Below are 19,382 nucleotides of genomic sequence, written 5' to 3'. Positions count from 1 at the left end.
GTGTTTTGATGTATAACCAAAAATACAGTGCAAAAGTCAAGAGACATGATATAAATGGAAACATTTACAATAGAAAACATTAAAAAGTTTAAGAAAGAAGTTTCAGACTTGATTATAGTTTCATATAAATGACGTGTTATACAATTTAGAAAAGTATAAATGTCAAACATTTGAACTTAATACATGAAATAAAATAAATGGATTTCTGTCAATATAAGCCTAATTTATTCATCTGTTTACTTGAACCACAGCCATCTAATTTTATCATTTCGGTAACCGACGGTGAGCAGCGGTTTTACTGCGCATCTGTTCGGCGCACTCTACTGGTCACATGTGCTGCGAGTCTCCACCCGATTGGCTACACTTGCGCATGCGCTCAAGTCATTGTTCCGTAGCGTTTTAGCCTGCACAACCAGAGATTGCGGGAAGACGGATCGTAGTTGGGTGTTCATTCAGAGGATTTTCGAAATTTCTCCCCGTCCCCCTTTCCGAGGAACACATATCCCGATAATACGGCGTTGTTCGTGCTAAAGTCTTTTGAAACGGAGCAAAAACAAGCAGAGAAGAGCTCCCTTGTCTGGGTTTTATCGGCGGTCTTATCTGTGAGCGGCAGGCACCCGGACGCACGCTGATGGCGGTCACTATTGAGGATCTCTATCGGAGCTACGGGGTCCTTGCTGATGCTAAGGACGACCTCAGTCAGGTAAATTAGGCGACCGTGTTCATTTTACAACATATTACGGTACCGTATTCCACGTCCACAGTCGTTAACTTTGTTGTGATCGACATAACATTGTTGTGTGCCTGCTAGGCTAACTGCTAGCATGCTAACGCAGTGTCCGTGCTAATGTTAAGGGCCTCTCCATAGCGACCCTTGGTGGTACAAACTCGATTACAATTGCTTTCAAGTCCTCTAAACGGCGATTTACCTACGAACAAACCCATTTTCATAAAACCAATTAAATAAGGTTGTTGACTGAAATCCACCGCATTACTTATCATTCAAGATAACGTTTCACTGGGTGTTGATGGGAACTTTTTTGACCTGTTTTTGACGCATTTTGGGTAAATATTTTACTTTAATTTATGGCCCATAGTTTGCAGTTGAGTGACCAATCAAGTTTTTAGCCAGTTCTGCAAGTTGGGTCACTCCTTGTATAACAGAGGCACAGCAGGTTTCATTGTTTATTTTTGGACTAACCCAAATCTGAAACTCCCCAGTCCACATGCAACTTATTTAAAGACACCTCCTCCATTATCCTTTTGAGATACGTTTCGGTAAATTAATGTTAAACACACAGATCTTACCAGCCTGTCTGTTAAAGAGGTGGAGTGTTAGAGGACTTACTAAAACTGGTCAGAGTCAATGCTGCAGAGCCTGGTATATCCTGACTTTTCACATGCTTGCTCTCAATGCTACTCCATAGCATGGTGGGTCTCTGGTGAAGGCATTTCTCCTCCTTTCAAACGTCACACCCCCAGTTTGTAATGCTCCTGTTCTCAATTTGTAGTCACCCAGTTATTTCCTCAGACTTAAGAAAGCTTTCCCTAGAATCACGTGGAATATCGTACAACTTTTAGCCTGTTTTCACAGACTAAAATTACCCTTTTTATTTCTTAAATATACATAGAGCTGTTTGTACATGACTAGGTGAACTGTAACAACCACGTACACTCAATGTCCCAAGAAACCCACCGGTCAATCTGGAACCTACATCATATTATAATGTGAGGTTTAGTATGAATTGTTTTTGTGATGTGGTTTATTGATGCACTGTTTCTTCTTTCTGCAGCACAAAGATGCCTACCAAGTCATCTTGGATGGCGTGAAGGGTGGCCCGAAGGAGAAGCGCCTGGCGGCACAGTTTATCCCAAAGTTCTTCAGCAGCTTTCCGGAACTGGCCGACTCAGCCATTAACGCCCAGCTTGATCTTTGTGAAGACGAGGATGTGTCGGTGAGTGTTGAAGGACGCGGCTGTGTATGGGAATCTGATACACTTGCAGTTCTAATCGCAGGCTCACGGTGTTTTGTTGATTTGGGGGTTTCCTCCTACATTTCTAAACATGACAACAGAAACTCAATCCCCTCTGTGTGTATGCGTCTTTGTCCAGATCCGACGGCAGGCCATCAAGGAGCTTCCGAGGTTTGCAACTGGCGAGAACATCCTCAGAGTTGCAGATATTCTCACCCAGCTCCTCCAGACAGGTATTGGATGCTTCAAGCCATGTCCTTTACTTGCACTGCTATTGTGATCCATTTTGAATATCATAATCTGTTTTTTCAGTCTTTATAATAACTTGGATATCGGATTTTCTTGTCAGTCTTAACAGTATATTGTTCTCTTGACTTTTGCAAATGTTAGAAATCTGTATTTTTTTGTGCTTTCAGATGATACAGCAGAGTTCAACCAAGTGAACGGAGCACTTGTTTCTATCTTCAAGATAGACGCTAAGGGTAAGCGTTGCGTCCTCCCGCTGAGCCAAAATACTGCGCTTGTGTATTTGTCAATAATTCAAACCCAGTTCAGAGCTGTGTTGAAAGAGGACCCTGTGAAAAATGAACGTATTACTCTTCCATCTCAGAGTGAGCTTTCTTTCCTGCTTGTTGAGATGTTTTTTTGTAAACTGGTGTTTTCTTTAAGGACTGTGTCATTGACCATGTGAAACCAAGCATGTCATTAAGCCTCTTTTAAGTAACTGTCCGTGGTCCATCCTTTTCAAACGCGTAATGAATACGTCTTTGGTTGCTCAGGTACTCTCGGGGGCCTCTTCTCTCAGATCCTGCAGGGAGAGGACATAGTGCGGGAAAGGGCCATCAAGTTTCTGTCGACTAAGCTGAAGACCCTGCCGGAGGACGTCATGACAAAGGAGATGGAGGACTATGTCTTTACTGAGACAAAGAAGGTTAGCATATAGAGTGTACTGTTGATTAGTGATCTATGGTCACAGATCAGGGCTTTTTTTTCTGAATAAGTCTAAATGAAAGCGCATGTTGCTTAAGGGTTTCCTGTCTCCGCTGCCTCCGTAGGTCCTGGAGGACGTGACCGGAGAGGAGTTTGTGCTGCTGATGCGCGTGGTGTCGGGCCTGCGGGTCCTGCAGACGGTGAACGGGCGGCAGCAGCTGGTGGAGCTGGTGGTGGAGCAGGCTTTCCTGGAGCAGGCCCTCAACCCGGCTGACCCGGACACCGTTGACCGCCTGCTGCAGTGCACGCGTCAAGCCCTGCCCCTCTTCTCTGTGAGTACAACCATGGCATGAATATTCAAAATAATTCATGATTCATTTTCTGTTGATTGAATGTTGATCCTTGCTGCACATTGTCTGTTTTTTACATTTATTCATCGAAGCGTTGGCGTTATTTATGGTTGGTTTACTGTAGTTGAAGTGTGAATTAATCATAGCTTTCTCTTGTCTTGTAGAAAAATGTCCATTCCACGCGCTTTGTAACCTACTTCTGTGACCACGTCCTGCCCAACCTCAGTGCTCTGACTAGTCCTGTGGCTGAGCTGGACATTCAGCTGGAGGTGAGTTCTTTATGCATTTATTGATCGTACCACATCTAAAAGTATTCAGAAATTCCTGTGGGTCTTAAGTGATATTAAAATGTCATGTCTGTACCAATGATAATCAGTCACCGTGAGACACTGACTTCTTTGTTTTTAATGTTGGGTTGAGCTTCAAAAAGCGTTGGTTGCATCTATTGAGTGTTGTTCACATCTGCAGCTTAAATCGATTCACTTTTATAATTTTGGTTAAATTGTGGGTGAATTCAGCAGCTATGTGCTGTAATGTAATAAATGTGCAGAGTTTTATTCTCGACTATAACGACAACGTGTTTTTAATTCTCCCGATCTGATTATCCGGCCGATACTTGCCAAGGCTCATGGGTAGTGTAGTGTTTGGACCCGTCTGCTGTGCCAAAACGAAACAAAGTTAAAATGATTCAAACTGGTGGCCACAGCATAAACCTCAGTTTTGTGGCCATTAGACCAAAAGACTTGGTTTTTTTTTATTCAGCTTGAATCAGCACTTCCATCCTGGCCCGGTGAATATGGCCACCGGTGTGAGGTCGATCCTCCTAATGTCTGACATTTGGTGAGCGGTTGTAGTAGTAAACAAAGTCAGCGTGGCAGCCACCTGTCAGAGGTGTCAGCCAACTGCATGTTGTTAATGGGTCATTAGTCTGCACCACGCAACACTGTTTTCTCATTAGCAATGCACATTACACTGTGTGAGGGGATCTGCTAAGGTGTGTGTGTGTGTGTGTGTGTGTGTGTGTGTGTGTGTGTGTGTGTGTGTGTGTGTGTGTGTGTGTGTGTGTGTGTGTATATATATATGTGTGTAGGTGCTGAAGCTGCTGGCTGAGATGAGTCCGTTCTGTGGAGACATGGATAAGCTGGAGCCCAACCTCAACATGCTGTTTACCAAGCTGCTGGTGAGAACCGATTGCCCTGTTGTTTTTGGAGCTGGAGGAATACAAGTGGAAACGCACTTAAAAATCAAAGTACACATCAGCAGTTGTCCCCCACCGATTCTATTTTGAGATTCTACTGCTCTTTATTTATTTATTTTTTTTGCTTTTCCTGCTTTACATTCATATTAATGTTGTGCATCCTCTCACTGTGGGCCTCTGACCAACTGAGGATTCATTTTCTGGCGAGGGATAATCTAATAGCAGTCGGTGGGACATTCAAGAACTTGACTTACTCACTTTCTGTAGTCAGATTGTCCCATCTGCTCTCTGTATTTGAACCAGCAACCTTCCCTTTTAAAGAGCCTACTGTTTAACAGCTACTGCTGTCAGAGTCGATAATATTATCTCTACAATACAAAGGTGTGTTATGTGTCTCAGTGTTATATATGTGTGCTTCTACTGTAGGTGGGTTTGCTCTGCGCTAGTGTCGTACACTTTTCTTTTGCTTATATGTGTATTAGTTTTGTCTATACGTTACTGTCTATCTATGAATTTTAATTCCATTTTATTTGAAATTTTGTAATTTTTAGGCAGCCTTCGAACATCTGGCCGGGGACAGCAGATGAAAACTAGCCTCTCTGGCTCACTTACAGTTTCACTGTTGATTGGTGTGCATTGTCCCTGCAAAATAAATAAACAAATAAATAGATAAAGGGGTTATTGTAATCAACTTGAGGAGCTTAAAAAAATGGCCCTACTCCTAATGATTTATTGTAGGTAGTTTTAATGCAGGGTCCATGGTAGTAATGGAAAAATATTGTTCAAATATATATTGGTAGAACAATAAACGATCCCTTTGTTCCAGTAAACCAAGCTGAAATGATAATAAACTAAAGCTAACAACAATATTCTGCTCATGGTTTTTCCCGCTTGTGTAGGAGTTCATGCCTCCGCCACCAGAGGAAGCGGAGAACGGAGAGAACCCGGCAAGCGAGGAGCCCAAACTGCAGTTCAGCTATGTGGAGTGTCTCCTCTTCGGCTTCCACCAGCTGGGCAAGAAGCTGCCGGACTTCCTCATCGAGAAAGTGGATGCCGAGCGCCTCAAAGACTTCAAGATCAGGTGAGGGAGTTGCACGCGAAGAAAATCTCGTAAGAGTGACATTTGTGAAAATAGACGAGCAAGTCGGTTGTGTTTGATGGCTCAGCTCACCGCGGTCATTTTTTTTAATCCCAAAACGGACACTTTTTCAGACGGTAGTGAATGTGCTTTGTGTTTCGACAGGTTACAGTATTTCGCCAGAGGCCTGCAGGTTTATATCAGACAGCTGCGAGTAGCTCTGCAAGGAAAGTCCGGAGATGCTCTGAAGACCGACGAGGTAACGGCTGCCGTCAACAATATAAGTGCAAACTGAGCCGTGTCCGTTGTCTTGAGTTCTGCTGTGAAATGCATATCTCTAACGCGTCTTCTCTGCGTCATCAGAATAAGATCAAAGTGGTGGCCCTCAAGATCACCAACAACATCAACGTCCTCATCAAGGTGAGGCGCTTTTTTTCAGGCTGTGCTTTGTGGCGTCGTCACGCTAAGCTGCAAGATGTTAAAACATGAATTAATCGCACCATTTATGGATCTAGAGAAGCAGAAACGCCTCCAATTATAATAGTAACGTGATCCACTGCAGCAACATGGAAGCAAACGCAGAACCTTTCTGACGCTGTCGGCAATATTTGAGAATCGTACAACTTCTGCAGTGGAGTTATTTATTTAAAGGACTGTTTCATAGGATTGCTTTACAACGTGCAGGGTTTCTACTTTTTCTGGTAACTTAAGTGCATCAGACGACTGCAATATGAACTCTGCGTTGCAACCAATAGTTCTGTTTTTAATATTTCTTTCCAGGATCTCTTCCACAACCCTCCATCATTCAAGAGCACAGTCAGTCTGTCCTGGAAACCCATCCAGAAGTCCGAGGCAGTAGCGTGAGTCTGCTCCCACTGATTCAGCCATCGGAAGACACACACACACACACACACACACACACACACACACAGACACAGCGTCCGTGTGTCCTTGCTGTCCTATTGGGTCCTCACCTACTTTTCTCTTGTGTGTGTGTGTGTGTGTGTGTGTGTGTGTGTGTGTGTGTGTGTGTGTGTGTGTGTGTGTGTGTGTGTGTGTGTGTGTGTGTGTGTGTGTGTGTGTGTGTGTGTGTGTGTGTGTGTGTGTGTGTGTGTGTGCGCAGGCCCAAGCGCCCGTCCGGTGAGGAGATGGGTTCTGGCGACGGCGTAAAGAAACAGGTCTCTCCTCAGCCCCGGAGGGACGCGCGGCAGATCTACAATCCCCCCAGCGGCAAGTTCAGCGCAACCATCGGCAATTTCACTTATGGTGAGGAGCGCTGTGGCGCTTTTATTTTTCAAAACACTGTTGTGCAGCCTTTGCATCTTCTTTTTTTTTTTTATATATATACAGCTACGGCTTCTGTTTTCTTATCACATCTGTGTCGGTAAGGATTTCTTTTGGTCTGTGGATTGCTCCTTTAGTGGACGACGTCAGCTTGGATTCAGTCGTTCAATATATTCAAATCAAAATTTTCAAATTACACCTGCCAATCCACTTCTTTATTGTAGATCTGTATGATCTATATGAATGTTACAATAATGCCGTTGCCAATAAATAGTTGAACATGCGACTAGTAGCTGAGCTTCTGAAAAGGTGATTGTGGGACATGAACATCGTGTTTTTAAAGAGATGGAGAATTCACCACCAATATATTCAACTGCATTCATGTGTATGTCGGCCAATGCGTATAAATGCCAAAGATAAGTTTGAAGTCATTTAGAAACGGTGTCGTTATTACACAGATGTTACCAGAGCGCTGTTTATTTTCGACTGTAAACTGTCTAGCTCAGCACTTATCGTTTAGCAATCAATTTAACGATATGGTCATCAAACACAGTTCAATAATAATCCTAATATGCATTATTTTTTTTTAATTCTGTCCGCCTCAGAAATTCAACATTGGTCGGGTCATCATCATATTTCCATGCTGATGCTTGTTTTGTTTTTTTTGTAACTCCAGAGCAGCGCGGCGGCTTCAGGGGCGGTCGAGGACGAGGCTTCGGAGGCAGAGGCAACAGGAGCCGAGGCCGAATCTACTGAGAAACACGCACAAACACACGCATACAGTACATGTTGCTCATTGAACTGCATCACATCAGGATCTTTTCTGCACCAAGACGGACTATTTGTCACCTACTCTCTTTTTTTCTTTTTTTTTTTTAACTGGTCTCCACGTCTTTTTCACTTTCCAACTCACACATCCAGTTTTTTGTGTTGTTGTTTTGGGGGGGGGGTTTGGTTTCCTGTCCTCAGAATATCAGACAACGGGCTCAGTCATTACAACAATTACTCCCCATAATCCTCTTGGCCACGGCGATAGTTAGCGTAAATCTAGATGTTTTTTCCCCCCTCATCATTTTTAATAATGTTATTCTGTGTATTTTTGTGGATCAAAAGACTGCCATGTTGTAACTGATAAATATTTTTGTCGGATTGTTGTAGGAAGAGATGAAGATCCTCTTGTTTGGAACATGTTGATGAATGCATTTCTTTCTACCCTTTTTATTTAATCTTTTTTTTTTTTTTTATTAGAACTTAAGTTGAATTGGCTGACTATGCTACTTTGTATGAATCAATGATGTCGTTTCATTGGATTTTTATCATAAACTTGTATGGAAGTATGAACCTTTTGTCCTTTTCAACTTGTTTTCTGCAGAAGTTTGCAGTAGTTGAGCTGAGAAGTAGTCTGGTGTCGAGACAAAAATGCAACGCCACACAAATCTGCTGCTTTGTTTTCTTTTTTCACAATTCAAAACTTGCGTGTTTAAAACCGTTTCCCTCTCCTCCAATTCTGTCCTCCTGACGATCCAATCGCTCTCTTTTATCCTTTCCACCCTCCCGTCTTTCCTCTATTTGTACTCACTTATATCTGTACCAAAGCAGCGCGAGGAAAGGGTAAATTTAGCCCACGATCTGGCATCTACATTTAGAATACACACACACACACACACACACGCACACGCACACGCACACAAACGTGCCTTCTGCTGTCTGCATCAACACTGTGCCTCCTGCCTCCCCTCAGCCGTGTGTGTGTGTGTGTGTGTGTGTGTGTGTGGCTTTGAAGCAGAAAAGAGTAGCATCGGGCTCTCAATAATTGAACAAGCTATAAATAGTTGCTGCTGTGTTTAGAACACACACTTTATTTTATTCACACACACACACACACACACACACACACACACTCTGGTGGTGGAGGAGGCGGCGGCGGCTCTGGTTGTTTTGTGCCCATTTTCTGACACACAAACAACTGAATGCTATAGTTCATTCAGTTCTACATTCATTAACATAAAGTGATATTTAACCTTACGCCAAAGTCAGGAATGAAGTGAATGAAGATCTATCGAGATCCACCTTAAAAATCGTCCGTTAGACACTTTTTTTTATAGTTTGCATTCAGTTTAATATTTACTTAATTTGATCATTTAACCTTTATTCTACCATGTGATTCCCATTGAGGTTTAAAGTCTATTCGAGGGAGTTCATGTGAAGACGGCAGCTTGAAAAGTTTCACATAAAAGCACAAACGGAAGATAAAACAGCAAAAAGTTGAGTTTAGTTTGTAGTTTATTATTCTGGATGTGAGAGATGTCAAACGTGTTTATTTCTTACTCACCCAATCTTTACTTTGGTCTTACCCCAGAATCCAAGTTTGAACTAAACTGAACCTACCTGTTCAAATCCTAATTTAACCCGTTTTTGTCCAGTAGCCTTGAGTCTTAGCTGAACCTTCTCTGAATATAAGACTCTGCTCTAAAGCCAGATCATATTCCCAAAATGTACCCAGAGATGAAAAAAGATCATGTCCACATTCACTCGGAACAATCCAAAAGTGGTTCTCATTAAGATAGAAGACACATGCACCAACACACTCACAGCTCTGTGGGTGCTGCTGCTGCTGCAGGTCTGCATGTGGGGACACGTGTGTGTGTGTGTGTGTGTGTGTGTGTGTGTGCTGGTGTGTGTGTGTGTGTGCTGGTGTGTGTAGGTGGATGTTCTAGAGGAGAGGCGCTCAAACTCAATTTTCTGAATCGACTGTGGAAGTGTTTTACAGAGGCAACTGAATAGTTTTAACGTTAAAAAACAACCCATCCAAACCATTTATATGAAAGTAAGAATCATATTTAAATGCATCAGCTTCAGCACCATACAAAGAAAATACAAAAAGCTGCAGAATAAAGCTACATTTCTGAATGTAATTCAGGAAGTGCATGAAGATCAAACAAACTCGTTTTATCATCCTTCACTTGCAGAAGGACGTTTAACATGCAGCATTTGTTTGGAGGCATTGTTCTTAAAGTCCTGTATGGAAAGAAAACATCCACAATACACGTTCAGGTGTTTATTTCACTACACTTTGTCTGTTTGCATCTGTAGATTTCTCCTAAGTCCCCCAAAATGAGCATTAAATAATACCTCATTTCCGAACAGAAAAATACTGGAATTCATAACATTTTATAAAACTTAATATAAAAAAAGAATTATCTTCATGTAAGTAATCAACTGAGGAGATTCCATGGAGATGGTAAACATGTTGCACCCTCTTCACCTGTGGTTTCTTCCCTTAAATACAAACAAATTATAATTTATAGGATAAACATGTCTCATTATGTATCATTTCATACAACATGTAAAAAATGAAATGAATCCATGATGTAAATTGATTAGAAGTAGGTGGTGGTTGCTTTACAACACTGTTGAACAATGCTGCACATTCTGTCTCTTGTCTTTGCAGAGTCTCCCCTCTAGAGGGCGATCCAGTCCAGGGTTTTCCTCGCAGAGCAACCAGATCTATTTTTATCCCCAAACCCAACGAGTCACTTAACGCTTTCATGATGTCTTTTTGCCTCTTTGTATTTCTGCTCGGGTTAGGGCGCGCGGAGGAACACTGCGATCCCGGCGAGCGATGCAGAGAAGAGGAAGAAGAGAGAAGATATCACATTCCCCTCCTTTTCTTGACCCTGAATATTTAGTGATAAGGGGGTCTTGTCTTGGTCAAGTACTGTGCTCGGTCACTGCTGAAATGAAGCAAGGCTGCAACAGAGAGAAAGCTTTCAAAATGTACCATCAGTCGGTTGCTTTTGATATGTGTTCCCTAATTTGATCTCTCATCGTGACTGATTTAAGTTCAAGTTCTCATTTCAGGACAGTAGGGGGCGATGTGTGACCAGGATTTAACCATCTCCTCATTGATCGTGACCAGGTATTTCCCAAACCAGTCAGCCAGCCAGCCAGCCAACCAAAGATGCCTGGCACACGTGTTTGCGCGCGCTCACACAGAAACACACACACACACACACACACACTCACTCACGGCGGAGCTGAAAATAATCAAGCGGAGGAGGAGGAGGGGGAGGGGGAGGGGGAGGAATATTTGGATATTTTAATAGTAACAGTTCAAGCAAATATGTATTGTAGTTTTATGCAAAAGTACTGCCTGTAATACTTTATTTCTGTAATTACGAATTCAACCTGGAGTTCATGCTTTTACTGAAACAAAAGGCCACAACCTTCTGCAGTAGATTGCTCAATTGCTCAAAGTGTTGTTAAATTGTGATGGTTACGCTGGACATTGTAATCAAGATTATTGGAGAGAATTCTCTAAATTTTTAGATCACAAATGATCCATATTGTATCGCCTTGTCGTACAGATCTCCTGGAGGCCTCTAACTTCCACACTTTGAACTGAGCTCTCCTTACTGAACACCACAAAGTGATAAGAACAACAAGCTCCGTCTCATATTGAAAAGTGATTAGTGAAATAGAAGTGCTACAAATTCCCCATATGCAACACAAATGTCCCCATCTCCTCTAGAACCATCATGTGCGAAAGGAGGAGCTGCTACTGTCTCTATATGTTCAGTGTTTCAGACATTTTTCTTGTTATTGGATTGTGCACAACTTCTGCGTCAAACACAACTGGCACCACATGAACAGTGAAAGTGCAGCTGCATGTTTTCTCAGCACCACAATTGTCTTTTCCCAGCTTCCTGTGAATTCTGCCCTACGTCCGTCCTTGACCCTGTGATGTCATCCAACGATGTCCGGGACACGATGCTGGGAGAGGTAAGAGGACCACAGAGATGTAGACAGCGCTGTATGTCTCTGAACTTCGGTGTGTGGACGAGTCCTGGCGGGAACTGTCCGTGGTGCTGAAGTCACACTAAACACAGGGTTTTCCCAGAATGCATCCAGGGAGAACTTTGCTTGACAAAAACTTTTTTGACATTCATTCCATACCATTGAGAGCAGCATTTTTTGATTGAACCGGATGATTGTCTTTCACTGGACTCCGGCGCGTAAGGTGTGAGTTTATTAGTGTTATGTTACCAGTATGTCCAGACATCGACGTCTTGAAAACAGTTATGGAGTTTAATAACATTCCTTCTTTTTTTCTGGCCTGTTGCTCCACGCTGAGGTCAGAGGTCGAGGTCAGTTACACACCATCTGCACCCAGCATTGATTTATCTAGCAGGTATGGATGCAGATAACAACCCGGAGTTTACGCATAAAACTAAATCTGCTGAGAAAAGGGAACTTTTTCTTCTATCTTATATTTTGGATATATATATATATATATGTGTGTATATAAACGCACCATCCGCCGCCTCATGTACAATGCTGGGAATAGTAACAGCACTGTGAGACTGGGCTAAATATAGCAGCCAGTGAGTGTTAACATGTCAACTTCAGCAGGAGTGCAGGGAAGCGGCTGCTGCACATGTGACCGCTGTGGATGTACACAGTGTCGCTATAAACACCAAGCAGCCCTTCCCTCTGCTGCTGTTTGTTATATGCATGTATACCAAGTTTTATAAATTAAAATTAAAAAAAATACATCAGTTCCTCCTGTCGCACGACAAAAACACAAATGTCCCAGCATACATGGACACGATGCCAACAGAGACATATGATAGTGCTTCAATCAGGAAACGTGTCAAATATTTGTACACTCTCCGCCTCTCAAAAGACCTTTTTTTATTTGATTTATATCGGCTTTAAAGTGAGGTATTGAGGAAGTCACAAACGGCGATGAAACTGATTTCTGGACGTGGTTTTGCGCCGTTAGATCCCCGAACTCGTCTTAACGTCTGCCGATAGAGCCGCATCAGCTCCTGCTATATATTTACACGATTCCGTTGATGAAGGACGGGTTTGAAATTCAGCTCTTCTAAATCTAAGAGAGGATGGGGGTGGAGGATGGATTTTGGGAAGGGGAAGGGGGAAGGAGGGGGGTAGTTTATTTTTATCACGGCCGCCTTTCAGAAATAGTAGGCAGTCTAAAAAAACAGACCTCATGAGTTCTTCTCAGTCGAGCACGCTTGTGCAGCAAACCGTGCATTTATTTGTGATGGAAGGAGACTTTAAACACCCCCCACCCCACCCCACCCTCCCTCAGCACCACCACCACTCCTCCGGCTTTCAACCCCCCCCCTCAAACTATGTTACGTAATCTAACATGTGAATGTCAAGAGACAGAACGAGTCGTGGAGAGAGAGAGAGAGAGAGAGAGAGAGAGAGAGAGAGAGAGAGAGAGAGAGAGAGAGAGAGGAGAGGAGGGGGTGTTATTTGGTCTATGCATAGAGCTCCCAAAACTCATACCCAGGGAACACAGTGTACTCTTGTGCCCCCTCCCCTCCTACCCCTCCCTCCAAGCACGAGCACGTACACGCGCACAAGTTCAAGTTGGTGATTCCAACTGCATAGAAAAAGAAAACCCCCAAAACAACCTGGAATACCGGCAGCAGATAGCGCACCGACAGAACAGGTGGCTTCCCGCATTCCCACATGCATCCCCATTCACAGACTCTGCGGGGCGAGATTTGTATGAATGAGTGAGTGGGAAGGTGATGGATGAATGAATGAATGAATGAATGAATGAATGAATGAATGAATGACTGCACGAAATGAGTGAATGAAGAGCAGCAGCTCGGGGCCGCGCATCTCCCCTGTTCCTCTCAATGGGTTTTCTTTTTCTTTGTTTTTTCCCCCCCTCTCCTGCAGAGGGAAGTACGGCTGCACGGACAATAACCAGGCATGGAGAACACACACACACACACACACACACACACACACACACACACACACACACACACGTTAAAAGGGGGCCGGGGTGACGGAGCTGGGGGGGGGGGGGGCATGCGCGCACACGGCGTACATGTGACAAAGCCGTTCATAAATATTCAGCGGCTCGATTCATGCGGATTCTTCTCTTGAGGTGGTTTATTGTGTGCAGCAGAGCTCCCAACCAAGCATGTGATGCTGAGGATGGTTGGTGTCGGGTGTAGGAGGGGTTTGTAAGTAGTGGTGGTGTGTGTATTTGTGTGTGTGTGGTGTAGAGTGGAGTGGGGAGGGGAGGGGGTGGGGTTTCTATAAATAGCACTATAGCTCTGCCTTCCATTGACATCATTTAGGCCGGAGAGATGGAAAAATAAATAGGGGGAGGGAGGAGAGGGCGCAGGGTTCCTTAATCTGGGCTTGAAATTCAAACAAAACCTGGCCAGCCATCCCTCTGTACACACTCTCAACAATAACGGCCCCACGCAGTAGTAAACCTGGCCATGGTTCTACACTTTAAATCTATATTTCCAAGCTTCTCTTTGATTTAGATTTAGTTTGAGTTGTTTTTTTTTTGTTTTATCATATGAAGCTAAACCTGAAGACAAAGATGAGTCTTAAATTATCCCACACAGTCCTTATTAATAATGCTGGACATGATCTACTTTTAACATTTTTAAGACACTTCCCTTCTGTAATGTAACTTTTAAAAGGTATTTTAGATTTTTTTAAGAATGTTTTTTAATATGATCTATTTCTTGTAACCTTTTCTTTATATATGTTTAACTTATGTCTTTTAACGGAACATTTAAACCAAACAGTAGAGGGATTTAAGTTACCACAGTTTATTAAGCCGGTTTTGAGGAAACAAAAATCCCACATGAAACCAAATACAATCCACAAAGAGACATTACAATCCTGATACACCTTTCTCTGGGGGGGGGGGGGGGGGGGGGGGGGGGGGGGGGGGGTTCTTTTTTTTCAGTCATAATGGTTCAATACGTACAACAATACCCCGGCAAAGGATCCCTTCTCTTCGGTGTGTATATATGCTTGCCCTCATCCACAGGGGCCCGATAGTAAACATCAGACCAAAACACCCACTGTTTCCTAGAAAGACGAAGCCTACGAGTCGGAATGGAAAGCCACAAGGCAGATGGGAGGGGGACATCAAACAAATTAAAAGGACCTGTGTGTATACAACACACACACACACACACACACACACACACACACACACACAGGCCGAGATCCAAGTGGAAAAAAGGGAGGGGGAGGGGCAACATACACCCAAGGCAAATGTTTTGAAGGTATTATTATTGTATTGACGTGTTTTTTTTTTTTTTTTTTTTTTAAGAGGACAAGGTGGAGGATTGAAGCTCAATAGGCCGTATAAAGGGAGTGACATTTTCATTTTGTTATCAAGACCAACATTTCCGCTCAAACAGGCTGTCTGACTCGTGTGTTTTATGTTATTATGGAGAGGAACGGAGGACAGCACACTGTTTTTTCCATGGCCGCGTCTTAGTCACACCCTGGATCTCTCTCTCTCTCTCTCTCTCTTCTCTCTCATCTCTCTCTCTCTCTCTCTCTCTCTCTCTCTCCTCTCTCTCTCTCTAACTCTGTCATCAGCTTTGGCACTGACCCCTGAATGCTGCGTGACTTCCATGGCTGCTGATGACGTCTTCTATGATACATTTCTCCCCATGTGGGTCCCCCGCCTGCTACTGCTATCACACATCTCTTGAGTCCCACAAGAGCTTGTACCCGCAACGGCACAAGTTATTGTTTTCTCATTATTGTGAATCCCTATAGATTCCTCTGAGAAAACTCGTCTTTTCCCATTAATTCACAGAGGGGTTCAGAGGTCAGCGGCAGCTCCAGACATGCGCTTGAACCCAGGATGGACGCCCACCGGTTCAACCTGAGCAGGTCAGTGGGTACGTTCATGTATCTGAGCATTTATTCAAGCATCCTTCCTGTCTCTGTCGGTGATCACACACTCCACTTCCTCCTCCCAAACGGCACTCACACCCTTTTTCTTTTTCTTTTTTGTCAGTATGTTTGATACGCAATTGTCACAGCAAAAAACCTGAAAGGCATTGTGCTAAATGGCTACCAGACGTGTGATGGAACACCCTAAGACGATTTGAAATGTGTTTCTCAATGGAAGAGGATGAATCATAAGGCCTAATTCAGTCCTAATGGGGAAGTATTTTTGTCATGGTCTCTCTGCTCGCCTCACTCCCTCCCCTCTCTGTATGTGTCTCCTTCTCCCTTCTTCACTCTTGTCTTCTACTTCTCTCTCTCCACCAGACATCACACATAAAGACAGTTTCTTTTCTGCACGCCTGGAAAAGACAAAACAACAACACGGTTTTGGCACAGTGACTAAAGTAGATTGGGCAACTTTTCAAAGGAGCCAGTCTAAAAATTCATGAACAGGTGGGAAAGTTCCAAATCAGTAGCACAACATATGTATATGACGTTTGTGTGTTTCGTAGCGTGCGTGCGTGCATCAATGATGATGTGTGTCTCAGAGATAGGGGCGGTTACCTTTCAAATCAACAGGTCTCTTAGCTGTATTAGACTTAAAAGAGAACGTATTGATGTTGCTCATACATTTTGTATGTAAAGATAACAGGCTATAATGGGTTTTTAAATGCTTGTTTATTTTAGAAGAAGGGAAATAAGGAGTACCTTCAGTTTTTTTTTTTACCTTTCAAAAATGAACCTATTTGGAGATGAATGGTCTTAGTTGTGTATAGTGTCTATATTGTCTCCCATAGCTTGTGAATAAGACACATTGATTGTGGATCTGTAGTGATTCTGGGGAGTGTATTGCCATTTTCCCCTCTTCAGACCATTATTAATTATCAGTCACGATATGTTCCCGGGATGCAGATGAGTCAGAGGCCTGTCAAACTAATAGCAGTAAGACTAATTTATGGAGGCCACTCCTCTGAGATTTCAAAAAAAAAAGCTGCTTTACAACAACATCGGATGAGTTAGATAAAACGTGGACAAGAAAATGCAGAGTTTAACAGTGAAATCATGATTGTTTTCAGCTTGTAGTGACATTTCAGCACCATGGACAGCTCCCTCACGTGAACCCTGAGACCCAACAGTGGACTCTTCCTCTAAATCCTAATACAACTCTCCATGTATTGTATTCCTTGACATCAAAACCGCCTCCCTGTGAATTCATTCTCTACCGAGGTGAGACCTGGACAGAATCATTCTGTTGGCTTTGTCAAGTCTTGTGAGGCTTACCATGTAGATGATTTAAACCATATGGGTTTTTTTTGGGATGGTCATTACGTGTCTGCTATCCTTACTGAAGAAATCTGAAGAACGCAGCATCCCAAGAACCTGTAGAAGGACACTTCCTGTCTCTCTGCTGCCCGTCTGTCTGCTCCCTTGGCTCTAAGAGTTGCAGGTTAGATGGGGAAAAGGTTTTCAACGTGGTCAGCTGGAGGATATTTTTAGATTGGATAAGCCAGAGAGAGACAACCCCTTTGACCTGGTTCACTAAAGCTAATACTTTAAAAATCATTATTTTAGTCAATGTTTGATTTATTCACGCTTTAGTTTTTTCATTGTGCGTTTCTATAAATTGAATTTGTATTGTTCCCAGCGGGAACCACATTGAGCACCGGGTCTTTCGGCTTCAGATATCGATGTGTCTGGACCAGCTCACCACCTCAGTCGGCATGGAAATGGTGGTGGTGCCGGGGAGGGGGGGGGTAAAACACGATGCCCCCCCCCCCCCACTCCTTACCCATACCCCCTCCCCCCCCGCCCTTACCCCAACCACTCATAAGCCCCACCCCTCTCTCATTGCCGGCTGAATTATTTGATACTATTTTTGAAAGTCAGTGTTTCTAAGGGAAACCTAATGACGCAATGACGTCAATGCAGGTCAATAGCACACTGCTGGAGGAAGAGGACCAGAGAGCGAGAGAGAGAGAGAGAGAGAGGAGAGAGAGAGAGAGAGAGAGAGAGAGAGAGAGAGAGAAGGAAAGGTGGTTGCAGGTCTCGTCCCCAAGACACTTTTCCTATGCCCTCCCCTGTGTTGTGACATGAATGGTACTTTAAATAAAATACTTTAAAAAAAGAATACAAATTGCGCCCGATTTATTCCTTACCGACAGGTTTGCGCCGATAATAGCGCAGACTCTCAGTCGCGCTTCTCCTGCCCCATTCATGTTTTCCGTCTCTGTCTGGAAGTCATTCACAGCCACACACAGACACGGCTGAGAGAGAGAGAGGAGAGAGAGAGAGAGAGAGAGAGAGAGAGAGAGAGACAGACAGAGAGAGAGAGGCTCACACGCGCACAGACTGTGAGAGAGAGAGAGTCTATGCTGTGAGGTGAATCGTGTGGCGCGCCTCCCCAATTGCGTATAGTCCCCCCTGATTTGGCGGCTCTTTCCGTCAGCTGGCACACATTTGTACACTCTGTGTACTCTCCCGCTCCTCTCTAACCACACCGCCACCCTCCCACCCCAAACCCCTCACCCCTCCCTTCACCATCACCACCTCCGACCCAACCAACCCACTTTTTTTTTTTTTCTTTTGAGCTGGCTCCCTGAATCCCGAATGACAACACCAAATATTTTAGTCACCGACAGAGCAGGGAGGCGACGCACATCGGGACTGACCTGCTTTCTCCATCCTGACGCAGGAGGAGAGACTGTATAGGCTACCCTGCTTTCTACCCTCTCCATGTCTCCTCATTCTGCCTCAGCCTGCGCAAAGCCCGTCTTAAAAAAACAAACCAAAGTTTAAAAAGAGAGAAAAAACCCAATCTAAATCCGAAAGGTAAGTGCTTTATTTTGTAGTTGGCGCGAATCCCGACCCAGAATGTGTTGTGCTAGTCTGCTGGAAGTTTGCAGTCAGACCATTCTAGATATTTTGGGACTACGAGGGTAGTCGCACTCTCACGAGCTGGAATGTTGTGGCGGCGAACGCCCTCCAAAGTGCAGGTTACATAGTATGAAAACCTTCATCTTTCTGACATAATGATCTAAATGATTGACCGGGGGAGAACATCTTGAGAAATCTAACAGATGCTCTTAATCGCCCCTTTTTTTTTTTTTTTTTTTTTTGCTGCACAAGAGACATCCGAGGCTACTTGGGTTCATCGCAGGGCATGCCGGTGTTTGCTAGCGTTGCTATCTCGGGAAATAATCTAAACACAGCAAATGGAACTGTTGTCAGGAAGGCTTTTTTGTGTTGTTTTTTGTTGTGTATATGCATGGTTGACAAGAGGGGGGGGGGGGGGGGGGTGCGGGGGGGGGTGGTCAGGGGGGGGGATTTGCAGGCACTCAAAAGAGAGCGAGCTGCGGTAATGCGTAGGAGTATTCACGTGTTGGGGATCCCTCTGCTTTAGGCTGCCTGCTCTGCTGAGATGCCTAGTAACAACTAAGAGCGAGACAGAGAGGGAGGGGAACTTTTGGGGAAATAGTTTTTTTTTTCTGGAGCCTGTTTCTTATGTCTTATATCTGTGATGCATTTATTACTATTGAGTGCCTCATTCATGTGTTTTACAGAGAAAGCTCAGCTGAGATTTTAGGCGCCTTTACTTCACCACTTTGTGAACAACTTTCCGCAGCGGACTTGCGACCGTCCACGCGTGTTTTCAGCCACCTCGGACTCGCATGTTGTCTCCTTCCTTTTTCAAGGCACTGTTCTCTAACTTTATACCTGCATGGCGCCGAAGCAGCGCGAGGTGGCATCCGTTTCAACCGACTGTGGAGGTTCTTGGGCAAATTGCGCCGGCAGCAGCAGAGAGG

At 43.9% G+C, this 19,382-nt stretch overlaps 1 protein-coding gene and 1 long non-coding RNA gene across 2 annotated transcripts in view; both read left to right on the top strand.

The window, feature by feature from the left end:
- The first annotated feature begins 401 nt into the window (after positions 1–401).
- api5 (apoptosis inhibitor 5) lies at positions 402–8,154 on the top strand. The gene is made up of 14 exons (XM_068723617.1): positions 402–703; positions 1,794–1,955; positions 2,113–2,206; positions 2,390–2,455; positions 2,753–2,904; positions 3,029–3,235; positions 3,418–3,522; positions 4,344–4,433; positions 5,351–5,532; positions 5,695–5,788; positions 5,893–5,949; positions 6,310–6,389; positions 6,653–6,795; positions 7,490–8,154. Exons 1-14 carry the CDS (start codon positions 632–634, stop codon positions 7,567–7,569), a joined length of 1,584 nt encoding a protein of 527 aa, XP_068579718.1. The 5' UTR covers positions 402–631; the 3' UTR covers positions 7,570–8,154.
- Positions 8,155–17,982: 9,828 nt separating this feature from the next.
- Positions 17,983–19,382, top strand: part of LOC137881449 (uncharacterized) — a 36,918-nt gene continuing 35,518 nt past the window's right edge. The window contains exon 1 of the long non-coding RNA XR_011103863.1: positions 17,983–18,408. This is a non-coding gene — a long non-coding RNA (uncharacterized lncRNA). The remainder of the gene's footprint in view (positions 18,409–19,382) is intronic.

Source organism: Cebidichthys violaceus, unplaced genomic scaffold, assembly GCF_023349555.1.
Source record: "Cebidichthys violaceus isolate CVI_PGR_0920_01 unplaced genomic scaffold, fCebVio1.0.p SCAF_3, whole genome shotgun sequence".
Lineage (NCBI taxonomy): Eukaryota > Metazoa > Chordata > Actinopteri > Perciformes > Stichaeidae > Cebidichthys > Cebidichthys violaceus.
This window is presented reverse-complemented; position numbering and strand designations above follow the sequence as displayed.